At 38.4% G+C, this 25,955-nt stretch overlaps 1 protein-coding gene across 1 annotated transcript in view; it reads right to left on the bottom strand.

Moving 5' to 3' along the window:
- Nucleotides 1–24,709, bottom strand: part of CNIH3 (cornichon family AMPA receptor auxiliary protein 3) — a 180,530-nt gene extending 155,821 nt beyond the window's left edge. Inside the window, exon 1 of the mRNA XM_051993386.1 lies at nt 23,429–24,709. Within this exon, the coding sequence (XP_051849346.1) occupies nt 23,429–23,509 (81 nt within the window). The 5' untranslated portion in view covers nt 23,510–24,709. The remainder of the gene's footprint in view (nt 1–23,428) is intronic.
- Between the last annotated feature and the right edge of the window lie 1,246 nt (nt 24,710–25,955).

Below are 25,955 nucleotides of genomic sequence, written 5' to 3'. Positions count from 1 at the left end.
CATATGTGTATGAGTATATATGTGTATGTTGTTGATAATCTGTGTACATATATATATGGGTAGATTATAAACATACAAAAATGTGTGTATATTTGTGTGCATACATTATATATGTAGTGTGTATATGTGTGTATCTACAGTTAAAAGTAGCAGTAGGAGGGAGATGGGGGAAGAAAATAAAGTTTAAAAGTACATAAGAGAATAAAAGAAAATTTAGAAAGGAACAAAGAAAAGCTGGACAGCTGTGAAAATCGTATATAGTATTTATTACATAGATTTTCTAGAAATAGAATCCTCTCTTATCTTCCGTTATATAAATGGAAATGTTTCTTTTTCTTTTATTATTTTGTTTTTAAAAATTAAAAAAAAAGAAAAAGAAAAAATGATTCACCAGCTGCTTTAGCTAAAGGAAAGTAAAAGACAACAAATAAGAGGACAAATAGTTAACTTGACTTGCAAGCAAGTTCTAATTAGCTCTTTTTTTTTTCCTCCTTGGGATTGGACTTCTCCAATCAACTCTGCTCCTGGCCAGGCTTGATGTCTCCATCACATTTCCAACTTTTATTGTTTTGTTTGTTGTGACTCTCTGGGGTTTATTCCTCAAGAACCTCTTATTATTTGCAGTCAGTTCTCTTCATTTTAATAATCTTTCCACACCAAGTTTATTGGGGTCATTTATGACAATCAGAACACGAAGGAGAAACTAATTTTCACAGAAATGCCAGCACAAGATATGCCCTACACAGCTATAAAGCCCTCCCACGTGAGACAACTGTTGTTTCTTCCCCACCTACAGGGCAAAATAATTTAGACAGCAGAGAAACAAAAGTTGTAAACTATTGCTAATTATAATGCAAATCTACTGGACACAGTCTAGATATGGAGTGCATTCTTTCTCTAAGGTAGAATTTCCCACCGGAAAAGTTTAAGAAGGGATTTTACTTGAGAAGAGAAGATTAAGGAGGAGGGAAGGAGTAAGGGGATGCCTTAGAACCCTACAATACAATTTCATTGTTCTATTATTTTCCATGATTTGGGAGAAGGAACCCAAAGAGATGTTAAGTTGGCAGAAAATTCCATTTCTCTTCACTCTTGCAGTGGCTTTGGGAACTTCAAAGCACCAATACTGTCTCCCTAAATCTCATTATGATAAAGGCTCCCATATATAACATTTAAACAAGGAAGGCTGTCACATGTAGAATTTATCCAAAGAGATTGTTCCCTCATATAGCACTTGGTGAAGATGTTTCCTTTACTCCAGCAGCTCTTAATTTGGAGTCTGTAAATTTGTTTTTATTTAATATTTTGCTAACTCTATTATATTATATTATTTAAAGATAAATGATATCTCTTGAGTTTGTCAGGAAGAGTAATGAGACAATGATAAGGTTCAACGAGCAGTGGAATAGAATCCCGTGGTCTACATTCTAGTTTCTTCTCTGTTGCTAATTATGTGACCTTGAGCTAGCTAGTTTCTCATCTGTAAAATCAGAGGGTTGGACTACATAATCTCAGAGTCCTTCTGGTTCTGAAATTCTGTGATCTACACAAATGTGACAGTGCAGCATATCCTCAAACCATTCTTGTACATCTCCACAGAAGATTTGACTAACAGATGATAATAGACCTTTGCCAATACGGTTGATCTGCTATGAAAAGAAAAGTCTTTGCTAGTAAGTGAACCAATAAATACTATCCCAGGCAGAACCGAGTCAAGGAAACTTAATGCATTAATAAACTTGCCTATCCAGAGGTCCAGTTGGCTACCTCGGTTATAAAAATTAAAATAAATATATGCTTTTCTGTGTCTCACTTGGGGAAACATCATAAACCTGTAAAAAGAATTTGAACAAACGCTCATTAATAAGCAGGTTAGATTTTTAGGGGAAATATAAAGGTAAAAGAGGATATGGTCCCTCTCCTCTCTCTTCTATCTGAGGTTTTAAAGTATTTTGGTTCTCAAATCTGCTTTGGTTCTATGAACTTACAATTGCAAACATATCTTTCCTCAAAGAGTTCAAAATCTGTTAGAAGCCACAAACAGGAGTCTCTCTTTGTAATAGAAGATAGGGTGAAAAGTTAGCAAAAAAGTCAACTTGTAAGGTTTTGCTCCAGAGCTAAGCCATCTATTTACTCTGAATGCCACCCAAAGAACCAAGTAATTCAGATATATACCACAAGAGAAGAAAAAAGGCAATGAGTGGGAGCAAGAAGAAAAAGAGAAATATAGCCGTGACCTTAGAGTATAAGGGGAAGCTAAGTGGTGCCATAGTGCACAGATTGCTGGGCCTGGAATCAAGAAGACTCATCTTCCTGAGTTCAAATCTGGCCTCAGACAATGACTAGCTGTGTGACCCTGGGTAACTCACTTAAACCTGATTGCCTCAGTTCCCTCAACTATAAAATAGCATCCATCTCACAGGATTATGGTGAAAAGCAAATGAGATAATATTTGTAAAGTATTTAGCAATTGCCCTCCACATAGTACAAAGTAGGTGTTATATACATACTTATTCCTTTCTCTTTCCCTACTGACTCCAAATCCAATGTTTATATATTACATCACCATGCTTCCAACCCATTTATTTACTAGATGAGCAAAAAAAAAAAAAAAAGATCCTAAAAATCTAAATGATTTATCCACATCTCACAGGTAGGCAGTGAGATAATCCAAATAACAATGGGTTCAAAACTCTGTCCTAAGACTGTCTAGCACATTTCTAGGGTTACCTATGAAATTTCCTTTTAAAATAGCAAATCAAAGAGAGAAGAGAATGTCAGAAGGAGGACACTTTTTTTCTTTCTGAAACTGAAATACATACAGTAAAGCACATATGTAATGCTGGCCTCGGCTCAAGTTCTGCTTAGAGCTTCCAGGAAAAAATGTGCATGAGTGCCTCAGAAAAATTCACAGTCCAGTAATGATGAAATGACTTTAAGTTTCTAAACATCTGATTTTGATTTTGCCTTCCAGATTGCCTGAGATCCCTACATTCTCTAAAACATGACTTCTTCCCCAACCACCATGACCAACAATCTTGATGCTTGCTCTCAGCTCTAACTTCCTAATCCTTTTGCCAGAAGATCATCAGGATCCTCCATATCATTCATTATCCTATGAGATAGCCATCACAAGTTAAATACAATCCACTAAAACCCATAAAAAACACAGACTATCAAGATTTGGTCACTAGCCCCAACTTGGATGTGCTTTCTGGACCACCAAAAATTGGCTAGATTCGGAGTCATAGGATCTTGATTTGGTAAGTATTTGTTAGAAGTATAAGTTTCAGTAAGGTCATTGAGGAACTTAATTTTTCTAGGTTTAAGTTCCATTATCAGTTAAATGACCTTCGAGATCCCTCCCAGTTCTAAATCTGTGATCCATCTTGACAGAAGGGGATGGTTTTGGTTTTAATCTTTGTATTGATACAAAACTTAGACAAAAAGAGTTACATGATTTGCCTGGGTCATGTGGTTATCCAGTACCTGCCACACAAATAGTAGATGTCGAGATTTCCTAATCCCAAATTGCCTCTTCAAAAGCAGCATCATGCAACCTGGGAGAATCCTGAGATTAAGTCTCATGCCTTAACTTCTCTCCTGACCTCTATTTTCCCACATGCAACTGTCAAACCAGCTGTCCCATAGAAATCTTATATTCTACATTCCAAAACTGCATTTTTCTCCTTCCCCTCTTCCTAACTTTGCTATTAATGTCTAAAGGTGCTAACAGACTCCCAAGGAACTAGGGTTGTCATCCTCAACTCCTCACCCCCCCACCCAATCCAAATCAGTCAGCAAGCATACATAAACACTGACGGCTGTTAAATATTAGTTCTACCTTCATTACATCTGTCATATATAGCATCCTGGTGAAGACCCTCCTCCCCTCACCCTTGAATTATTGCAATAGGCTGCCAGTGGGTCTCCCTGTCTCAATTCTCTCCCCACACAAAGTTTATCCTCCACTCAGCCATCAAACTCTGACCATATCAACCTTGCTCCATTCAATAAATTATTGCCTCCCTGTTATCTCCAGGAACAAATACAAAATCTTGTTCATAACCTTTCCATTCTCCTGATACTTTACTTCCCTCCATGAACTGTGGTGCAGTAACACAGACCCCTTTGCTGTTCCTTGAAAAGATAATCCATCTTCCCACTATTTTCACTGGCTTCCCTCTAAACCTGGAATGCTCGTTCTCTCTCCTTTTATTCCACCTTCTGGCTTCTCTGGTTTCTTCAAGTTTCATCAAAAAATTCACCTTTCCCACAATCCTCAATAATGTTAATGCTTTTCTTCTGCCAATTTGTGGCAGAACTAATCTAATCAGCCTACAGCTGGATGCATCTTACCTTGACCCCAACTTAGTGATGCCTTGGTCCTCTTTCAGCACAGAAGGACAACAACCAATCAACTATCCTGTAAATATGCACATAATTGTTTTCATGTTGACTCCCCCAAAAGACAGTGATCTGGAGAGTAATGAACATTTTTTGCCTTTCTTTACATCCACAGTGCTTAGCTTAGTGCCTGGCATTGAGTAGGTACTTATAAATGCTTGTAGATTTGACTTGACTGACCACCTAGTTTGTTGAATTGAATTAAATCTTATGATCTAGTAGTTTCCCCTTGAGGATTCTGGGACTTGCCATATAATAATTCAATGGAGACTGAAGCAGCAGTGAGAATCAGGGCCCTGTACTTCTGATCTCTGCATTTTAGAGTATTAGACAAGTTCATTTGGTAATTTCCAAATTGCAGCTAAAGACGAATACTTCCCTGTTGAGCACAATTGCTAATTTCTTTTTTTAACAAGATTCAGAAAATACATTGAAATCTGCTTCCTATCTAAGATACAAAGCCAATTTGTATATTATATAGGGGGCCATCTGGGCTGCTATAGCGAGCTGGCTGTGTTGCTATAAACTCTTTTTTTAGGGTTCATGAATCAGTTGCCAGTAAAGAAAAAAAAATCCTCTTCTTTGCACAAGAGAAGTCAGCTCCAAGATTCTGTTTTCTTTCTCTTCACAGATCCCCCTCAGCCAGTCTGCTGGATTTCAAAGTCAAAAGATATTGTGGGCTGAAATGTCAGCACACTACTTCAGACTCTTAGGGGAAAGAGATGGTCATCTAGTCCATATGAACTACAAGTTAGGCTAGATGCAATGCCTAAGGGATACTGGAAGATATAATATATGTGGGGAAAGGAAATAAGGATTGTGAGGGTGAAGAGAGGCAATAGAAGAAAAAATGGAGAGAAAAGAGAAAGTGATAGATATATATATATGTGTATATGTATGTATGTGTGTATATATATACATATATATGTAATACATATACATATATATGTAATATATATGTATGTATGTATAAACAGAGGGCAGCAATTAATTAATTACCTGTGTGTCCTCCCTTTGCAAGGAAGATGAAAAAGAGCTGATAGTAAATCTTCCCACTATCAATCAGTCAGACAAATATTATTATTCATTCTTTCTTGCAACCAGCATTAATAACTACTGTCATGTGTTATGAACTTTGCTAGGCACTAGAGATGCAAAACCAAAGTGTCCCCACTCACAAGAAGTTTACATTCTTTTGGAAGAAAAACAAAGCAACAAAAACCACAGTAACAATATAGTCATGATAGTCACCATTATGACCAGAGATAACTTCAAAGTTGGCAAAACACTTTACATATCTTGTCTGATCTGAACTTCACAACAACCCTGGGAGGTAGGGATATTATCACCATTTTACAGATGTGGAAAGAAATATCTTGCCCATGGTGATAAAGATATTTCCTGAGACTGGATTTGAATTCAGTTCTTCTTGACTGGAAGTCTGGTCCTCTATCCACTCTGACAATAAGCTAATTTTGAATATGAACACTGATAAGTAAATCCAAAATACACATAAAATCAATAAAAAGTAATTTCAGTGGAAAGGACATTGGCAAATTGAGGGATAGGAAGGACCAAGAACAGATATAGCACAGTTAAGGCATGGAAGCTAGATATGAAATATTATGTTTAGGAAATGGCAAGGTTGGCTTGGCCAACAAGAGTAGATTGGTTTAGCCATATTGAGTTTGTGTAAGGAGAGGATACCTAATTTTTCTGCAAAATTAGGTTGAAGCCAGATTGTGAATGATTTTTCCTTCCAGACAAAGGAGTTTGTATTTTATCCCAACAGCAATAGGACAACCACTGGGGTTTACTGAGTAGGGGAGGAATGTGGTCAGATCTGTGCTTTTGAAATGTCCATTTGGAAGGGTTGGAAACAGAACAATTAGGAAGCTATTGCATTTGTTTAAGTAAGAATTGATGAAAAACAAAACTAAAAAGGTCGCTATGAGCATAGAAAGAATGGGACATAATATTTGTTAGCGATATTGTAGAGATAAAATAAGCAAGACAACAACTAATTGGAAATGAGGGGATGGGAGAAGTGATTTAAAAGAATGAAGAGTGAAGGAGCATCCTGAGATTGTAAATCTTGGCAATGTGAATCATATTGGAAGTCTCAACAGAAATAAGGAAATTGAGAAGAGGGAAGACTTTGGGGGGAAAGATGCAGAGTTCTGTCTTAGACATGTTGAGTTTATGATATCAATAGGGCCTCTAACTTGAAATGTCCAATAGGCTGTTGGAGTTCAGAAAAGACTGGATATAGAGGATTATAATAGAAAGATAGAAATAACTAGAGTTAGTGATCAAGGAATCTTCTGCACAGAGATTATAATCGAACCCATGAGAGATAATGAAATCAAGAAAGAATAGAGTCAAAAAAAGAAGCATGAGAACAGGATCCAAAGGTACACTCAAATATGGGAGATAGAGGTAACATAGATAGTGATCCTGCAAATGAGATTGAGGAGTTGCCATCCAGGCAATACTACAGTGTAATGAAAACATACAGATGACAGAGCAGTCAGGAAAAAAGGATAGTCAAAGAGAGTCTTAAATGCTTTTGAGAGGTCAAGAAGGCTAAGGCCTGAGAAGAAGTCATGTGATCTGGGAATTAAAATATTAATGATAATCTTGAAGACGATGGTTTCAATTGGCTTATGAGGTTCAGGAACCAGATTGCAAAGGATCAAAAAGTGAGAAGAAAAAAGAAGGAAATAAGTGTGGACTGTGACAAAGAAAATTGACTGTGAAAGGAAAGAGAAATAGAATAATAGCTCAAAGAGATAGTAGAGTCAAGTAAGAGGGGGTTTTTAAATGATAGGAAAAACTTGGGCATCATTATTTGGCTTCAGAAGAATAGAGAAAGATCTAGTAGATAAGCAGAGATGGAAAATTAAAGGGAAAAAATACTTTGTTAGGCAAGAGCTATGTACCTAGAACTGTGTCAGGTTCTAGAGGGGTAGATTTTTTTATGGAAAAAATTACTCCATGACTTCATAGGACTTATCATCTGAATAAGATCCATGGCCTAAAATAAGCAATCTGCATGAGAAATTATAGATCACAGCCAATAGAAAAGCTGAGTCTCGAAGAGGATAAATGACTTGCCCGTGGCTAAATTAAGTGATTTGCGAGCTAGTATGTGCCAGAGACTCAAGTCTTCTTGAATCCAAGTTTGACACACTACCCACCACACCTTGCTGCCTCACAGGCTTGAATAAGAAATAAAAATAAACAATAAACTCAGATGAATGTAATGGGAGCAATCGACATAAAATCCCTTAAGCCAAATAATCATTGGCAGGAACAATTATCTTGCTCCTAGCTAGTTGTTACTACCAGGAGTGGGTCCAGAGTGAAATGAAGTCAGTCAATGAGCTAGTCGTTCAGTCAGAAACCCTCCCTTAGCACCCATTATGGAGACAAGAAAAGAGAAACTTGGATGTAATTTTCAAGCTTCACCCTGGGAAAATGACAATGAACAGAAATTTAAAATATCATCTGGCCCGAAATCAACATCAAGGGAAAAAATTGCTCAGTGTTTTTTTAATTTCTCTTGCATTCTCCTCAATGCAGATTTTGCATTCTCTGGGTTTGTCAGACCCTCAATACACTATATAAAGACCACCAAGTGTTATGTGTGGCAAATGAGGGGAGGCAGTTGGCCACCAGTGCCCTCCCAAAGCTATAGATAGGCTCTTATCATTGTTCCCACTCAAGAAAATATCCTGCCCCTAAGAATGTTTTTGATAACAGATATAAACAGTATCTTCTGCAAAAGGGATGAATGAAGGAAAATCTGGAAATCTCTTTCCAAGGATTGGTGGGTGATTAGTGGAAGTTCCCACCCTCAACCAGGAAGTGAGGGTGAGAAGAAGAATTAAAGATTGATAATCTCATGATGGACTGCTGATGTGGAAGGTGCCTCCATTTACTCCATCAGTGAACATTGGCAATTTACCTGCAATTTATAATTTTGCTGAGTTGGCTGGATCAAAGGACTTTCCTTGGTGAAGCAAAAAGAGTACGAGATTTAAATCAAAGGACTCTAATTTCAGTTCTGTTATTTATTACTAATATGACTATGAGCAAATGATTTAACTTATCCTGGGACATTTCTTCATCTATAAAATGAGGGAGTTTGAACCAGGTAACTTCTAAAGTCCCTTTTTGCTCTAAATTTATGTTCCTATAAGCTCATGATCACATAGCTAATGTGTGTCAAAAATTTGAACCTGGATTCCTTTACTCAAGACCTCTTCAAGAGGATTTCAGATCATGAAATCTAGTCAACAAGCATTGGTATAAGTGCTATCTCTGTTCCAGGCATTATGCTAATTAAAGCATTGTGCTAAAATCTGGGAAATTAAAAAGAAGTAAAAAGAAAGATGGTCCCTGTCCTCAGAGAACTTACATACTGTATTATTTGAACTTGGTAGATTAGAGTGCCCAGCCTGAAGTCAGGAAAAAAAAAAAAACTCATCTTCCTGAGTTTAAATCTGGCCTCAGACACTCACTATGTGATCCTTGGCAAATCACTTAATTCTATCTGCCTCAGTTTCCTTATTTGTAAAATAAACCTGGAGGAGGAAATAGCAAACCTCCCCAGTATCCTTCCCATCAAAATTCCAAATAGGTTCGCAAAGAATCAAATATGACTGAAAACAACTGAGCAACAATATCAACAGCTTCCTAGTTTTGGGGTTATTTCTCTATTCATTGCCCTGACTGCCTCTGCTCATATGCAATATAAGTATTGTTTTCACAATTTTGTGAATCAGGAAACTAAAGTTTATAGGATTTAGATAGTAAATTTTATTCACACAAAGCTGATAGATGATACAGGAGACAGGACACCGAACCTGTTTGTCTCAGTTCTCCTATACGTAAAGTGGGGATAAGGTAGTACCTGCCCATCATTGTTTTGAGGGTCAAAGAAGATATTTGTAAAGCACTTTACAAACCTTAAAGCACGAATATAAATACTAGCTATTATATTAAGCATTTCAAACCCAAGTCTTCAGAATCAAAGTCTTAGGCTCTCTCCAATACATCACACTGCCTTTTGAAAACTTCCATGGTGAAATGTCTCTACAGTTACTTAGAAGGTACCCTCTGCACTGGGGCTATAAATGCAATTTCTTTGTTCTGGTCCTTTCTTGTGAAATTTATATTGAATTATTTTATAGATGATGAGCTAAGTCAGGGTTTCTTAAATCTTTTTCCAGTTACAACTCCTTTTCACTCAAGAACTTTCTATGTGATCCCAGGTATACATGTACATAAAATAAGTATGCAAATCAAACATTTATTGATAATAAATCATAATTTTGTGACCCCCACATTCAGTCGTAAGATCTCACATGACTCACAGTTTAAGAAGCTGGGACTAAGTTACACAAACAGAAGTAAAGACTGGAGCTGTTGAGTTCATTTGAATTTTATTTGTTTAAGATTTGAACAAGACTCACAGACTAATACTGTACAAACATAAAATAAAACATTTATGAAATCACTGTGTTAATTGGTAAAGGCAATAAGAAAAGCTCATGGCACTGCCAAGAGATAGAAAAATAGCTAAGAGTCCCCATTATATCTAGTAAGAGCTAAAGAAAGAAACCCCCAGGGATCAGGGCAGAAGAATATTCAGAGAATGATGGGAATCAAACTCTCTTTCTATCCCTTTGACCCTGCTTGCTTGAGTTGTTGCTAAGAGAGATAGAGGAGCTAGGTCAATAAATGGTATTAGTAATATCTAGCAAATATCAAGTGTTTTAAGATTCATGAAGCACTATATGTAACTCATTTCAAACTTCAAGGCCAGATGAGTTCTATTGCTTCCTCAGAAAGCCAGAGAATATCTAAACTAAATCAAATAATACTGGATTTGTTTCATGAAACTCTTATCGTCTATCCAGATGCATATACTGCTAAAATGTAGCAATTAAAAGAGTTCTTAATCCAGGGTCCGTGAACTTGGTTTTAATATTTAATAATTTTAATATTAATATTAATAACTATATTTCAATATAAATTGGTTCCTTCATAATTCTATGTATTTCACATTATGCATTTAACAATATGTTCTGAGGAGTCTCTTAAGTTTAACTAAAGAACTATTTCATCAAAAAAAAAAAGTTGAGAAATTTATTTATCCAAGAAGATTCAGCTGTGTTTGTTATCAACTGGCAGGAGCCCCAGAAAAGCAGGTACATAGGAAATTAAGGCAGAATTACCTCAACACTTATAAAAGCTCCAGGTCCAAGGGCAATTCCATCAGAATTTGAGGAACCTGAACTGTCAAGCCATATCCTCTTACAAAGGATTTTACCCCCCCTTCTCCCGTCAAGATCTCCTGGGACTTATTAATAGAGTGATTCACTGATCTGGGATCTTATTATAGAGGATTCTTTGCAATGTCTGCATTCATGAGCTGGAGTTTAGAGCTGAGCTGATGGGTGCATTCAAGGATGTTCCCAATGCAGGTGAGGTCAGCAGCAGATGCACATAAATGCACCCTTTGTCCACAGGCAGTCCACCTGTGCTTAGCTCATTCCAGTTCAGTGCTCAGAAGCTAAATCTCTTCTCCTCCCCAGGGCCACCAGTATACTTATTTGCCCAACTGATCAACCATTGAAAGGCTAGCCCATTTCAAGTCACTGTAAATGAGTAATTTTAGTCATAGAACTATAGAAGTACTATAGTTCTAAGGTAGGAGGGACTTTAGAACTTGTCTGTCTAATTGAACTCCATCATTTTACTGATAAGAAAACTGAAGTTCAAAAAGTGATTTTCCCAAGATCTGACAGTCATTTCAATCAAAATAAGCTTATCACTGGCCTTTTTTGTTTTCAACTCTCATTCATTTGACAAGTATTTTGTTGCTGTTCAGGTATATCTAACTCTTCATGATCCCATGGACTATACTATCCTTTGGGTTTTCTTGGCAAAGATACTGGAGTATTTTGTCTCTTCCTATTCCAGTGGATTAAGGCAAGCAGAGCTTAAGTGAGTTGCCCAGGACTACACAACTAAAGCCATATTGAACTCAGGTTTTCCAGACTCCAGATCGAGTGCTCTATCCACTGAGCCACCTAGCTCATTTTTTATATTGACTGATCCTCATATTATTTTCAATATATACTAAAAGGTGCTGAATGGCATGCAAAAAAAATATTCTCCAGAAATTTATAAATTGGGTACAAACAAGACATTTACAAATAGCTAAAATGCAGTAGTATATGATTAAGACCAAAATGAATGTCAGATCCAGAGACCAATGATGGAGTTCAGACAGAGAGGAAAAGGTCCTAGTGGTCAGGAGATGTGACTTCAGTTAGACCTTAAAGGATGGAGAGAATTTAGATAAGCAGCAAGGAAGAGCATGTCAGACAGGGTGAAACACCAAAATAAAAGCCAATGTCAGAAATTCCTATGTGACATATTTGGGGAATAGTCAGTAATCAGGGAGGGATCCATTAAGGAACAATGGGAACTAAAGTTGCAAAGTAAGAATGTGGCCAAATTTAGAAGTAATATAGTATAGGGGTGGAAAGGAAGAAATTAGTAAAGAAAAACCAAAACACTAATGGATTATTGGTGGAGTTATAAAATGATCTAACTATTCTGGAGAGCAATTTGAAACTATGTCCAAAGGGCTCTTAAACTGCATATCTTTTAATCCAGCAGCCTCACTATAGGGTCTGTATCTCAGAGAAATCATAAAAGTGGGAAATGTGCAAAAATGTAGCAGCTTTTTCTGTGGTGGCAAAGAATTGGAAAATGAGTAGATGCTCATCAATTAGGGAATGGTTGAATAAGTTATGGTATATTAAAGTAATGGAATATTATTGTTCTATAAAAAGTGATAAACAGGCTGATTTTAAAAAGGCCTGGAAAGATTTACACGAACTGATGCTAAGAGAATCAAGCAGAACCAGGAAGATATTGCACATAGCAACAGCAAGATTGCGTGATTATCTACTATGACAGACTTGGTTCTTCTCAGTCATTCAGTGATCCAAAGCAATCCCAACTTTGTATGGAAAATGTCATCAGCAACCAGAGAGAGAATTATGGAGATTGAATGTAAATCAATACATGCTATGTTTACTTTTTTCCCCCTTTTCATCTGTTTTATCTCTCTCATGGTTTTTTCCTTTTGTTCTGATTTTTCTCTCCCAACATGATTTATAGAGAAATATGTTTAAAAAAAAAAGAATGTACACATATAACCAAAAAAAGAGAGAAAGAAATACTCTAGTTCGACTTTTGACTGATATTTACTTGACATGTGATCCTGGCCAAGTCACTTCATATATCTGAGCCATCATCTATGTAATGGGAATAATAATACTTGGGGATGGTCTTAATATAACAAACATGAGCCTTGAATATTGAGCTGAAGAGTTTGGACTTTATCCTATAAGTTATTTATATCAAACTTATCAAAAATCACTACTTTTTTCTGTACTGAAGTGTAAACTCCCTGAAGACAGAGACAGTATACAACCAAGATATTTTAAGTCCCATAATGATTAGCATTATATAATCATCAATTATAAAAATTATTAAACACCTACTGCATGTATACCACTCTGCTAGGTCCTAAAAGAGATACATAGATTAGATAATACATGGCTGGTCTCTGCCCTCATGAAATTTAAAATCTAATAGCAGGTTATGACACAGTCACAAAATAACACATTTGTCAGGATTTTCCTGATTCTCTCAGGGGTTAGTGCTCTCTGCTTCCCTTCTATTTACTCATCTATGTATATGTCATATATTCATCTCCCTTTCTTCCTTCTAATAGAATGTTATCTCCTTGAAAGCAGGACTGTTTCATTTTTTTGGTCACTGTGTCCCTAGTGCCTATCACAATGCTTTGCACATAACAAGTGCTTTATAAAAATTTGTTGAATTGTATTAAATGGCATCAAATCCTTTGTTGATCCAATTCAGTTTAATTCAAGTTTAGACCATCTCTCAGACACACCTGTATCTACAACTGCCTCAATGCTTCCTATTCAATTCAACCTGGTTCTAAAGCCAAAATACCTCATTTTGTTTTTAGCTCCTATCTCTTATCCTCAGTTCCATGCTTACTTATCATTCTTTTCCCTCCTATACTAGGATCATCCCACATATTCCAAACACTAGTATATCTCCCATTTAAATTGTCCTGAAACAGCTGCCCTAATAATGTTTTTTCATCTAAAGCCATGGAAAGCACAGAAAGGGGATGACAAAAAAAAAAAAAAGAGATACCTGTAGTGACAATTCTCCATAAGCCATCCTAACATCAGGCAGAAATGACATACACAAATAGAGATGAGTCTAAAAGCTGTCTATATGATAGAAATGCATATATGTATATATATATACTAATACCCATGTGTGTATATATACATATATATTTATATATGTATAAATATCAGATTTTTTTTACAGAAACAAATATATCTTCAATTCCAGTCAGTATCCCTCTTCCCCCTCCCTCAGGTTAACACTAAAATTATGATTAGTTTGCATTCACTAAGGTCTCACCAACTGATGGAGGGGACAAAGAAATGAGGCAGCTCCAAAGCAAGATGAATAACAAAAGGAAAGGAAAGCCAGCCTGGATTTAGAAATTTCCTTTAGATAATCCCCAAAGGAGGTAATCTATATGCTGGCAATCAAGAGGTATATGTCACTATGCTTCTTACCTAAAAATGTCAAAGTAATTTCTATCTTCCAAAACAGGTGGAGTTAAAAAGACTAATGTGTACATTCTCAAAAGCAATTCTCAAATTTATTAGGGCTGCAATAGATAAATGTTCTCATTTTACAGATGAGGAGACTGAGACCCAGAGAGGCTAAATTACTTGTTGAAGATCAGAGAGCAAATTAGCACATCTCTGGAAGATTTGAATCCAAGTAGGCTCCTCACTCCAGGGCATTTTCAACTAACACCATATTACATTTTTTATGTACAAATAATGGTCACTATTTTTATGTGCTTTTTCCATTAACATTTTTTCCTTCTGGGCTCTTATTTCCTAAAACGTTAGTTCAGAGTTGCCCTAATCCAATGCCTATCTATAGTAAATTGATCTGGCCACTGCTACCAATTGTCATTAACCTGGATATTCCAGTTAAGCCAAAGGAAGTGGCCATTGAGTCATTCACTGACTGAGCAAAAAGAGGTCATCACAGCCAGTTTTATTGGCAGTGCCACAAGATTCAATGATACTTAACCACATTTCAGTTTCAAGAGCTCATGTCATCCATGAGAACTAGCTTGTCAAATGTGGACATATGTAACAAGTCTAGCCAAGAACCAAATCTTTCTTCTCATCATTCTCATCAATCTGCACCCTCCCCATGAGAGCTTCTGTGACATAGTTCTTCTTTTTTTTGTTTGTTTGTTTGTTTATTGTTGTTTTGCTAATGCAATTGGAGTCAAGTGACTTGCCCAGGGTCATACAGCCAGAAAGTATAAAGTGCCTGAGTTCAGATTTGAACTCAGGTCCTCCTAACTTCAGGGCTGGTACTCTATCCACTGGGCCACTTAGATGCCCCTCGTTCTTCTTTTCTTGTCAGAGTCTCAAAATCTTATTTTTAGTGCCATGGCTCTTTCGGGCAGTCTAGGGAAGCTTATACATTCCTTCTCAGAATAATGTTTTTAAATGCATTAAAATAAAATACATCATAAATTACAAAGTTAAGGAAAGGGGAATGAAGATTTAAGTGACTACTATGTGCAAGACACTGTGCTGAGAGATTTTGAATCCCGCCCCCCAATCAATAAGTTGATCCTCACAACAATAATGGGAAGCAGATGCTATGATTATCCTCATTTTACAGTAAAGGTAACTGAGGCAGGACTAGTTCAGGAGCAAACAATAAGTGTCTGAAGCTGGATTTGGACTGAAGTCTTTTTGACACTTTTTCAGTGTCCTTGTTACTCTATCACTGAGTTGTCAAAGAAAATTAATTCTATTGAAATATAGTTTTCAAAATACATTTTTAAAGTGGATCCCAATTAAGAATCCTTTCACTAGAGGTTTTCAGGAAAAAGTTGGATGACCACTTGCCAGTTATATTGTATATGAGATTCTTTTTCAGATATGAGTTGGACTGGTCTCTTCCAACTCTGAAATTCTATGATTCTATGGCCATCTCTTCAGAAAATCGTGTTTTCCTACAAGTTTCTCTAGGAGCTATCCTTTATCAGAAAATTTGACTTCCATCTATGCTATGAAATCAATTCTATGTCTACACAGCTTCAAGGCAAATACATTAGTGCTATTCCTCAGAGGTCACTGTCCTAGATCTCTTCTTCCTTTCTCAAACTCCTTAAAGAACTGTCTACACTTAATCCTTACACTTCTCTTCTCACTCTTGAAGCCTTTGCAATCTGACTTCTAACTTCATCATTCAACTAAAACTGGTCTCTTCAAAGTTACCAATTATCTCAATTGTCAAATCTGATGGTCTCTTTTCAGTCTTAATCTTTAACAATCTCTCTGCTGCATTTGACACTGTTGACCATCATCTTTTCCTAGATCCTCTCTGCTCTCTAGATTTTTATGACTCGTTTCCTAGTTTGCCTCCTTCCTATTTCAATCTTGTAAGAAATCCTTGGAATCCAAGGAAGGAAAGTCAATAAACTCCAATATTGCCTCCAGTATCAAATACAAAATCTTCTGAGATTCAAAATTCTTCATAATCCAGTCCCTTCCTACCTTTCTGGTCCTCTTACACTTTACTCTTTCTCAGTGACTCTTTGATTCAATGACAATGGTTATTCTAGATGTTCTGTGAACATCAAGCTCCAGCATTTTGGGTCTGGGCATTTTCTCTGGTTGTCTCCCATATCTGGAATACTTTCTTTCCTCATCTCTGCCTACTGACTTCCTGGTTTCCTTAAGTCACAATTAAAATCTCAACTTCTACAGGAAGCCTTTGTCAATCGAACTTAATTCTAGTGCATTCTTTATTTAATTATTTCCTTTCCATCTTGTATGTAGTTTGTGTTTGTGGGTACCTTGAAAGCAAGAACTGTTTTTTGCCTCTTTTTTTATCCTCAGCGCCTGGCACATAGCAAATACTTAGCAAATGCTTATTGACTGATTGATATTAAAGGCAATCTAGTTCAATCCCTTAATTTTAGAGAAGAGAAAACTGAGTCCCAATCAGATTGTGATTTGACCAGGGATCATAGAGTAACAAGTGACAGAGCCAGGATTCAAACTCAGCTCCATTGACACTGTAATCATTATTTTCAAGTTGATTGGGGCACTAAGAGATTAAATGACTTGTCCAGAATCACATATTAATGAATTATTTCTAAAAAGCTATTCTTGATGTAAGTTATTCATAAATAGTGAAACATTTGTCTTAAAAGCTATGCAAGGAATGACTTCTCCTTATGTTTATTCAAGCAATCTTTGCTGCAAGATTTATTGGAAGTGGATTTCATTTTATTTTGATTGGAATTTGGCTTGAAATGTGAAGCCTTCTAGAATTTCTTTTTAAACAAGGAATGTTCAGAAATTAGTTATTTATTCAGAATAACTACCAAAAGGCAGAAGTGGTACAGTAGATAACATATTGGACTCATATCAAAAAGATCAAGCTTTAAATCCTGACATGAATGCATGTTGGTAAGTGACTCTGACCAAGTAATTTAAGCTCTTTGTACCTGGGGCAATTTCCTAAGATTTATCTATTAAGTAGCAAATATTTTTCCCTTATAAATAAAGCTTGCTAAAGAAATTCCAGAACTCTCACATATATCCTATAAGAGATTAACTCCAAATGTTTTACTTTCATAGAATAAGATCATAACAATTTTTAATTCTTATTCATCTTTATTATTTGAGGTTCATGGTCTTGGGGATAGGTCTATTATGAGAGGATGTTCAGAATTGCTCTATGATCAAATATCATCTCTCTCTGAAACAAATGAAAATTATTTAAGGGGGATGGGGGGAAGAGACTAGGTTTTGCAGCAGATAGAGCACTAGCCCTGGAATTAAGAAGACCTGACTTCAAATACAGCCTCAGACACTTGACATTTTTTAGCTGAGACTTAACCTTGAAGGCATCATACACAAAAAAAAAAAGAAGGAAGAAAGAAAGGTAGAAAGGGAGGAGAAAAAAAGAAAATGATGTAAGTTTTATTAAAACACTCATTAGGGATCTGTTATTTTTCTAAGATCTGAACTTGCACTTAAACTTAATAAAATCTAGGTTTAACTTCTGGAATCTCTGCATTGTGGTAGTATTACCTGGCAGCAGCTATCTGAACTCAGTAGGAACAATTTTCTTGCAACAATAAGAAATAAGAAGTAATTTAAAACAATCTCCACTTTGAGATGAATGAACTAGATTCAAAGAACCCCAGCTCTTCTACCAAGAATCACAAATCTGGAACTGGAAGGAAAGTTAGAGATTATTTAGTTCAACTTCATTTTATAAGATCAGGAAAAGTAATAAGAATAGACTAGATGACCTGAGAGTCCCTTTCAGCTCTACTTCTGTAATTGTGGGTGGTAAAGCTGGACCTGGAACTCAATTCTGACTCACATTGAGGAATATTTCTATCATTTTCTCTTCCTCTGTAAAAATAAGATATCTGGAGTCAAGTTCTTAGTGCAAAGAATTTATAATACCTTTAGCATAGGAAATTCTTTCCACTTACCAGCTGTATGACCCTAAGCAAGTCACTTGGCAGTGAGGTGGCAGAGCGCATAGTGGAGTTAGGAAGACCTGAATTCAAATTCTGCCTCAGACATTCATAAGTTATGTGATTTTGGGCCAATTCAACTTTTATCTACCTCAATTCATTCAATTGTAAACTGAGGATAATAAAAGCACCTATTTCCCATGATTATGGTGAGGATCAAAGAAGATAATACTTTTTTTTTAGGGGTCAATATATATACAACTTTTTTTTTATTTTTTGAAAGCTTTTTTATTTTCAAAACATATAATTTTTCAACACTGACCCTTGCACAGCCTTGTATTTTTTCCTCTCTTTCCCCCACTCCCTCCCCTAGATGGCAAGCAATCCAATATATATTATACATGTTAAAATATATGTTAAATCCAATATATGTAAACATTTATACATTTATCTTACTGCATAAGCAAAATCAGATCAAAAAAGGAAAGAAAATGAGTAAGAAAACAAAATGCAAGGGAACAATAACAAAAAGAATGAGAATGTTATGTTATGATCCACACTCAGTTCCCACAGTTCTCACTCTGAGTGTAGATGGCTCTCTTCATCACAAGATCATTGGAACTAGCCTCATTCAGATTTTAAAATGCTTAGCACAGTGGTCTGCAGGTAGTAGGTATTTTTAACTGTTTGTCCCTTTTCCTTCTACTTCACTTCTCCATCCTTCAGTTTCCTTACCTATTAAAGTTAGAGGGCTAAAGCAGATAATTTCTAAAGTCCCTTCCAGGTCAAAAAATTCTAGATACTAAAATGAAATAGTGGGAAGATAAAATGGTAATTGTTAATCCACAGGTAGAGAGATACAAGGAAACATATAAATTATATAAACATGTAAATATATAAATTTAGGAGGAACGCACATCAAGAATTACCATTAGATTAAGTATAACAAGACTTAATACTTTATTTAAAGCCCAATATTTAAATAGCTCAATGATACAGTGGAAGCCAGGCTAAAACCGAATTCAAAACTTGTTCCCAACAGTCATTTAATTGGGTGATCATGAGTAGATAGCTTAATTTCTTTCCATTAGTTTTCAAAATGGTGATGAAAATATGAGGATCAAATGAGATAACATATATACAGTGCTTTGCAAAACTTAAAGCATTGTATAAATGTTAGCTATTATTATCTAATAATTATTAATGAATTAAGAAGTTCCAACACATTTAGGAGGAAGGATTCATTACTGTGTGACAGTTGAACTTCAACATTTGTGAGGTCTCTTCCAGTTCTCTCTCTTCTATGAAATTCATAGGACAAATACAGTGCTCTTCTGATGGTAAAAAAAAAAAAAATTTATGCTAACATAGAACCAATTTTGACATATGCAGTTCAGAAAATGGAGGGTTTTTTAAAACAATTTAGCAATTTAAAAAAAAAACAATTTAGCAATGTATTCAGTGTGTTTCAAATGTCTTTCAGCAACCAAAAAGATGGTCTGGGGAACCAAAAAAAAGGCATTGGTTGGGAGTATCCATGTAATATAAATATTAAAATAATAACTGAATTTTCTTCTCTAGAAATGGCAGTTAGAAATGCAAATCTTGCCTTTCTCTCTGGGATTTAAATTTCTACTTGTCACAGACTAAGAAGTCCTATTGCGCTCAGTAATTCCTGAAGAAGGCAGTCTAAATTATGACCCTCTTATCCATGAAGAGGCAAACCCAATGGGAATACTTAAAAAGCCTGCCTTTTTATTTCAATGTGATACTTAATCTTCTATTACTCTACTAACTGCATAAACCACCCACTTAATTAACCTGTTTTTGAATTATTTATTATCTTCCTACTGAGAGGGTGAAAAAGAATCTTTCTGGTTATCTATTTTGCTTCAGATAGAAAGTTCAGCAAACTGTAAGACTTCAAAGTGTTTTCTTCAGTACCTGCCCCCTTCTGGACATGAGGGAAAGGGAACCTAGAAATAATCTTTTTTCCCCTGAAATAAGAGTATTTAATGTTTTCATGCAAATAACTTCAATAATTCATAAAGGGATAGTTCCTTTGAAAATCATTATCAACAGAGAACTTTTGCATTTATCTAGCAACCTCCTTTTTAGCTCAGAGGGACAAAAATCAGCAAAATTATTTTCTATTATAATCCTAAATGTCTATATCTTTTATCCCCCAAAATAAGAAACTACATTCACTTGGAAGAAGTTTCACTGGTTTCCATAAGTTCTATTGCAAAAAGTAAGTCAAAAAAATTGGATTTGAAGTCAGAAGACCTCAACTAATCTCTGTGAGCCTCAGTTTCCTAATTTTAAAAGTAATTATCATAATCTTTTCCCAGGCTTCTTTGAGGTAAGGATCAAAACAGCAAAATGGAAGGTAATAAATGGAAGGTCAGAGAGTGTCTGTAGAACAGCCCTTTGAAATTCTCATCTCACCATCTATAAATGGGATTCCTTGGTTTTAAGGGTAGCCAGGACATCCTTTTAACTTCAAAATATCTTCTATCCTTCCTTCTGCTTATGTTGTATTTACATCTCTTGTAACTGTATTTGGTGGTTTGCAAAATGTCTCCCTTTTCTGAACTTGTTAACTCCTTGAGAGAAGAGACTGATTTTTGTCTTTCTTCTGTATCCCTGGTACTCTGGAATAAGTATTTAATAAATGTTTCTGTTATAAATGTTTGCTACCTGTGACTCTGGACAACTTACTTAAACTCCTTAACCCTCATTTCCCCCTCTGTAAAAGAAAGGAGTTAGGATAAATGGCTTCTGAGAGATACCTTTTAACTCTAGATCTACAATTCTATGCCCATCAAAAGACATCCTTACCTTCCAACTCTCATCTAAGGTAGTGCAACAAAAAGAAAATAGAGAACCAGGAGTTTATTGTCTCCCCTTGCTAGTAACCACTTGTGTGACTTGGGTCAATACTTAATTTACCTGGCCTCAATTTCCTTATCTGTAAAATAAAATAATGACTAAATGGCCTCCAACGTACTAACTCATAAAACTATGATTCTTTGCCCAGCAGAGTTCTCTGACAGTTCAGGTGTTCCTGGTCCTAAAACCTTTCTTTGCCTCTCTCTCAGCAACTTGCTTTACTAATCCACAGATATCTGTCATATGTAAATTGCTTTTTCCAGATTGCTCCAACCCACCTCAATGCTTCATATCCTTCTTCTGACAAGAGCAACTCTTTTCATACCCTTCCTGTTCACAGTCCCCTAGTAGAAGCTGTTGTAGCTGAACTCTGTGATCTTTAGTTCTATTTTAAGAGAAGCTCTAGCTCTCTCTCTCTCTCACTCTAGAAACCACTTATACAAAACACCCAGCATCTCACCCACCCTGCAATTTTCCTTGTGCTTCCATCTCCCACTGTCTGCTTGCAGTAAAACATATCACAAGTATGCTACACAGTAAATTTGTTTCCCCAGGGTTTATTCCCTTGGGAAGACAAGCCAAAGAATAACAGCTAAAAGGGACCTTGGAGGTCATGTAATTCAACCCTTTGATAGGAATATTCTCTACAAGTTGGACAAGTAGTAGCCTAATCAGTTTGAACACCTTTAGTAATGGCAAACTCATTACCTTCCAAGGCATACATTCCATTATAACATTAATTCTGATCTTTGGTCATTTCTTTTACAAACTAATAATGCCTCTTTGGCAACTTCCTCCCAGTGTTCTTGGTTCTGTCCTTTGAGGTCCTCTATTGGGAAATTCCAAACACTTTTCTGGCACATCTTAGAAATACAAGAAAATGGTGAAAAGTTCCCAACATCTACCCTCCTTGGGACCAGGATGGCTCATTTTCCTTCATGTATACATCACTATTCTCACTTATACTGACTGATGCATACAAACCTCTGGGTATTAGCCCTTCCCTGTCACTAAATTGGAAACACTTTTAGTCCTATTTTGCTGATAAGGAAATAATTCCCAGGGAGATTCAGTTATTGGCAGGGCTCTTGGAGGAAAAAGAGTAGGATAAGAGCTCAAGGTCAGGGTTTCAATTCTATCTCCTTTCTCTGGTTGAACCTGGAGCTTATTCATTGAAACCTGTAGTCACATATGAAGAGAGCACTCTTTCTATGGAAAGAAGCTCTTTCTTTCTAATGCTTGCTCATTTTCATCCCTATCTCCTTCCCCTCCCTACCCCCCACATTTATACCATCAAATGACCGATTTAGTCATATCCCCAGTCGTCTGACCAGTTCCCGGGACTCCCTTCTGGAGCCATTCAGGAAGGGAGGAAACCCTGGGAGGAGAGGCAGGGAAATCTGAGCTGAACTGGCTTCCTCAGCTCACCTCTGCGAGGGAGAGAAAGAGATGCTAAAGGCTTTCATGGGTCAGCAGTTGGCGAATCTAGGACTGGGGAATGGTTTCGACCCCATATGCAATCGGGGAAAGATTTTAAGCTCTGGCAATCAAAAGGTTCCTCCCAACAGGAAGGAAATAATCTCTCCTCCCCTTCTGCCTTTCTCTGGTCCCTTTCTTTCACCTCTTCCCGGATTCTCTTTTGTCTTTCTCTTTTCTCTATATCCTATCATTTCTCCCTTTCTCTCCCCACCCCACTCACTCCCCTCCATCGTTTTTGTAACTCCCACTTTTTCAATCCTCTCCCTCATCGCAGTGAATCGATCTTCCTTTCTCTTCTGGTTTGTCTTTCCCCCTCTCTCTTCACCTCCCTGCTTCCTCCTGCCAACCGCTCCCTTCACCGCTTTTCACTTTGTCTCCAATTATGTCTAAATGCAACCCACCACAGATGCTGACATTTTAAATGTTTAGTTGTTATAGTTACTTGACTAATTGCCGGGCCCGACGGTGGCGCTTCTCCTTCTGCCCAACACACACACACACACACACACACACACACACACACACACACACACACACACACACACACACACGGGGGAGGGGCTGGAAAGGTGGGCAGTAGCGTTTCCTGCGGGCCCCAGGAGGCATGACCAACCCCACAGACCAACCCAGGAAAGTTTGGGTGGACGATGCTCCCAGGAAGCTCCAGGGCCTTGGCAAGGCGAGCAGAAGCACTCCCCTGCCTTCCGCAGCTAAGCCACTGTCTCAGGTGGCGTCAACTCCCGTACCTGCCAACTCTCAAGACTGATTATTCATTGCTACGAAGGCGTCAGTAGTGAAAGGCAATGGAGTGACTAACCCCAGAGCACCACTCGCCATTCAACGTTTGCAAAAATTCAGGGACGATAGGACATTATTACAGGGGAGTGGGGATGGTAAAGGGAGGGATGTGAGGAATGAGTCCTGGCCCATGAGAAGAGTTAGAAACTGCTAGCGGGTACTCACATGCCAGATGGCGAAGAAGATGAGCGCCGCGCACAGGACCAGAGACAGCATGTAGCAAAAAGCAGCGAAAGTGAAGGCCATGGCGAAGAGACCACCTGGTAGAGGTGCCCCCCCTTTTTGCAAGCACACAGAAAGCCCACAGGAGATCCAAGTCCCTCTCCCTCAAAATCTCCCCCCAAACGGTAAGATAGCCAAACCTTCACTCTCCCACAATGCTGATTAGAACAAGGAGGCACCTCACTTGGGGAAAAGAATGGGGACTGGGGGGAAGGGGCTAGGGTACAGGAGCTCCCCTAGGCTCTAAGGAATAGACTCCAAACCCAAAAATCTAAGGCAGAGAGAGGAGGTCTGGGTATAAGAGTCCCGGAAGGGACCTTCCTCAAATTTTAGGAGAACCTGGAATGGCAGGGATACAAGCGCAGGTTCACTCTTGCGAGCAGTCAATTAAGAGTCCGGGGAGAGGGGATAGTAGTACGAGAAATAAACTTCACGGGCTAAAAAGCAGAGAAACCCACAGGAAAACAAGGGAAATGTAATCCCAGAGGAAGTCCGTGTTCACCCTGCCTTAATCCAGGTGCGCCCCGGGACTCTGGACAGCTTTGGCACTTCCGAGGCGCACGCGAGAAGCGGCCGGCGCAGTGCCCGGCACAGCCTCGTTCCCTAGCTCCGGCTCCACAGCGTTAAGGGACCCACTATCTCAGCTCCGGCTACAGGTTCTTCCCCGGTAGGGGCTATCTTCTGGGTTGTGGAAAGGAAAAACGAAAACAAATCGTGTCTTCCTGGAGCTCAGCTCTCACGCCACGGTTCCCTCTTCGTGGATGCCGTGCACTCTGGAGGCTCCCCAGCCCCGGAAAGTCTCCTCTAGAATCCCCGTGACATCCCCGGGAGGCTGGAGATGGAAGCGAGAATAAGCCAGCTCCGACCCACCAAAGCTTGGCTCATCAGAGCGCAGTCCCCTGCGGCCGTACCGGAGCACCAAACAAGTCCAGTTCCACCTGCTGCTGCTGCTCCCGCCGCTGTGGTTATCGGGAGAGAAGGGGAGGGATGTCCCGGGATCCCTCCTTCCCTGCGCCCCACCTCGCACCTCCGCCGCACACTCCCTTCGTTGGGGCGGGCGAGGAGAGACAGGAGCCACTTGAGCAGCCAGAGGTGAGGCGCCGCTGCCGCAGCTGCACGCTCAGCCAGTTGGAGACTAAACTCTAGGAGACGTTGCCGGGAGCCCCAGTACGTTGGTGTGCGGCGGGCGGCGGCCGTGGCGGCAACACGGCCAAGGGGAGGTGGGTTTAGGAGCGAAGAATGAGCCGAGCTGGGCGGGGACTCTAATTACGTGGATCTTCAGTCGGTGGGGAGGAGGGATGGGAAGAAAGCCTACGATTGTACGTGGCTCACGCTGCCTTGGACTAGGTCATTGGCACAGGGGGTAGCCTCAGTTAGATTGGCACGTGGAAAGAAATTCAGGGGGTCCCTAAACCCAGAACTTTGTACAATGCCTGATACGTAGTAGGCGCTTTAGTAAGTATTTGTTGACTGATTTGACGATTGAGCTTTCCACTGCACTCCCTGCTTTGGACCTGCCCTAGGGCGTCCTGGGGGCGAATTTAGTATAAAGTAATAGTAGAATCGTAGCTGTAGAGGAAGAAGGGAACTCAAGTCAAGTCCGACCTCGGCCTGCAGGAAGCAGCTGGTGGCCCAATGGATGTAGCGATGGGTCTGGAGTCGGGAAGACCCTGAGTTCAAAATTCACCTCAAACTCGAGACCCTGAGCAAGACGTTTAACCTCAGCTTGCTTCAGTTTCCTCATCTGCAAAGAGGGGGCTAATAGCGTCTACCTCGTAAGGTTTGTGTGAGGGTCGAATGAGAGAATAATAAGTACCTAGCACAGCGCCTGGCACAGAGTAAGCGATAAATAACTGGGCCTGGAATCAAGAAGACGTGTCAAAATAGGACCTCAGTCTCTTACTAGCAGTGTAACCGGGCAAGACACAACCTCTCTCAGCTGACTTGCCTCTTATGTAAAATGAAGATAATAAGAGCATCTATCTGGAAGTGCTTTATTGTGAAGATCAAATGAGATATTTTAGCACAGTAAATACTTATTCTTTTTTATCCTTTCATATTATATAGATGCAGAAACAGACCCAAGGAACTTGCTCGGGGGTCACACAGCTAGTGTCTGAGGCAGGACGCCAAATCCGTGCCTCCTAAGTCTAAATCCATTGCTCTAAGCATTATACTTCTCTGATCTCTCTCTTTTGCTGTCTCCTTAGCCTGCTGGGTTCCCTAGTGTTTTGCTGGCCCTCAGCCCCGGGATAATTTCCAGACTGGTCTTAACGTTCCGCTCCCCCAAAATACCATACTTCTCCACACCTTGATTCTTTATCATTTGCTTCAAACACGGTCAGCCTAACCCAAAAGAGTTTCAGGGTATACTGAGAAAAACTAAAAACACTGGAGTTTGAGAGATTTGAGTTGAATTTATGGGTGTGTTACTTAGTAGTTGTATAACTATGGGCAAGTAATTTGACAT

This window comes from Antechinus flavipes, chromosome 4, assembly GCF_016432865.1.
Source record: "Antechinus flavipes isolate AdamAnt ecotype Samford, QLD, Australia chromosome 4, AdamAnt_v2, whole genome shotgun sequence".
Classification (NCBI taxonomy): domain Eukaryota; kingdom Metazoa; phylum Chordata; class Mammalia; order Dasyuromorphia; family Dasyuridae; genus Antechinus; species Antechinus flavipes.
Note: the sequence above shows the minus strand (reverse complement) of the source record. Positions and strands in the feature narration are given on the sequence as shown.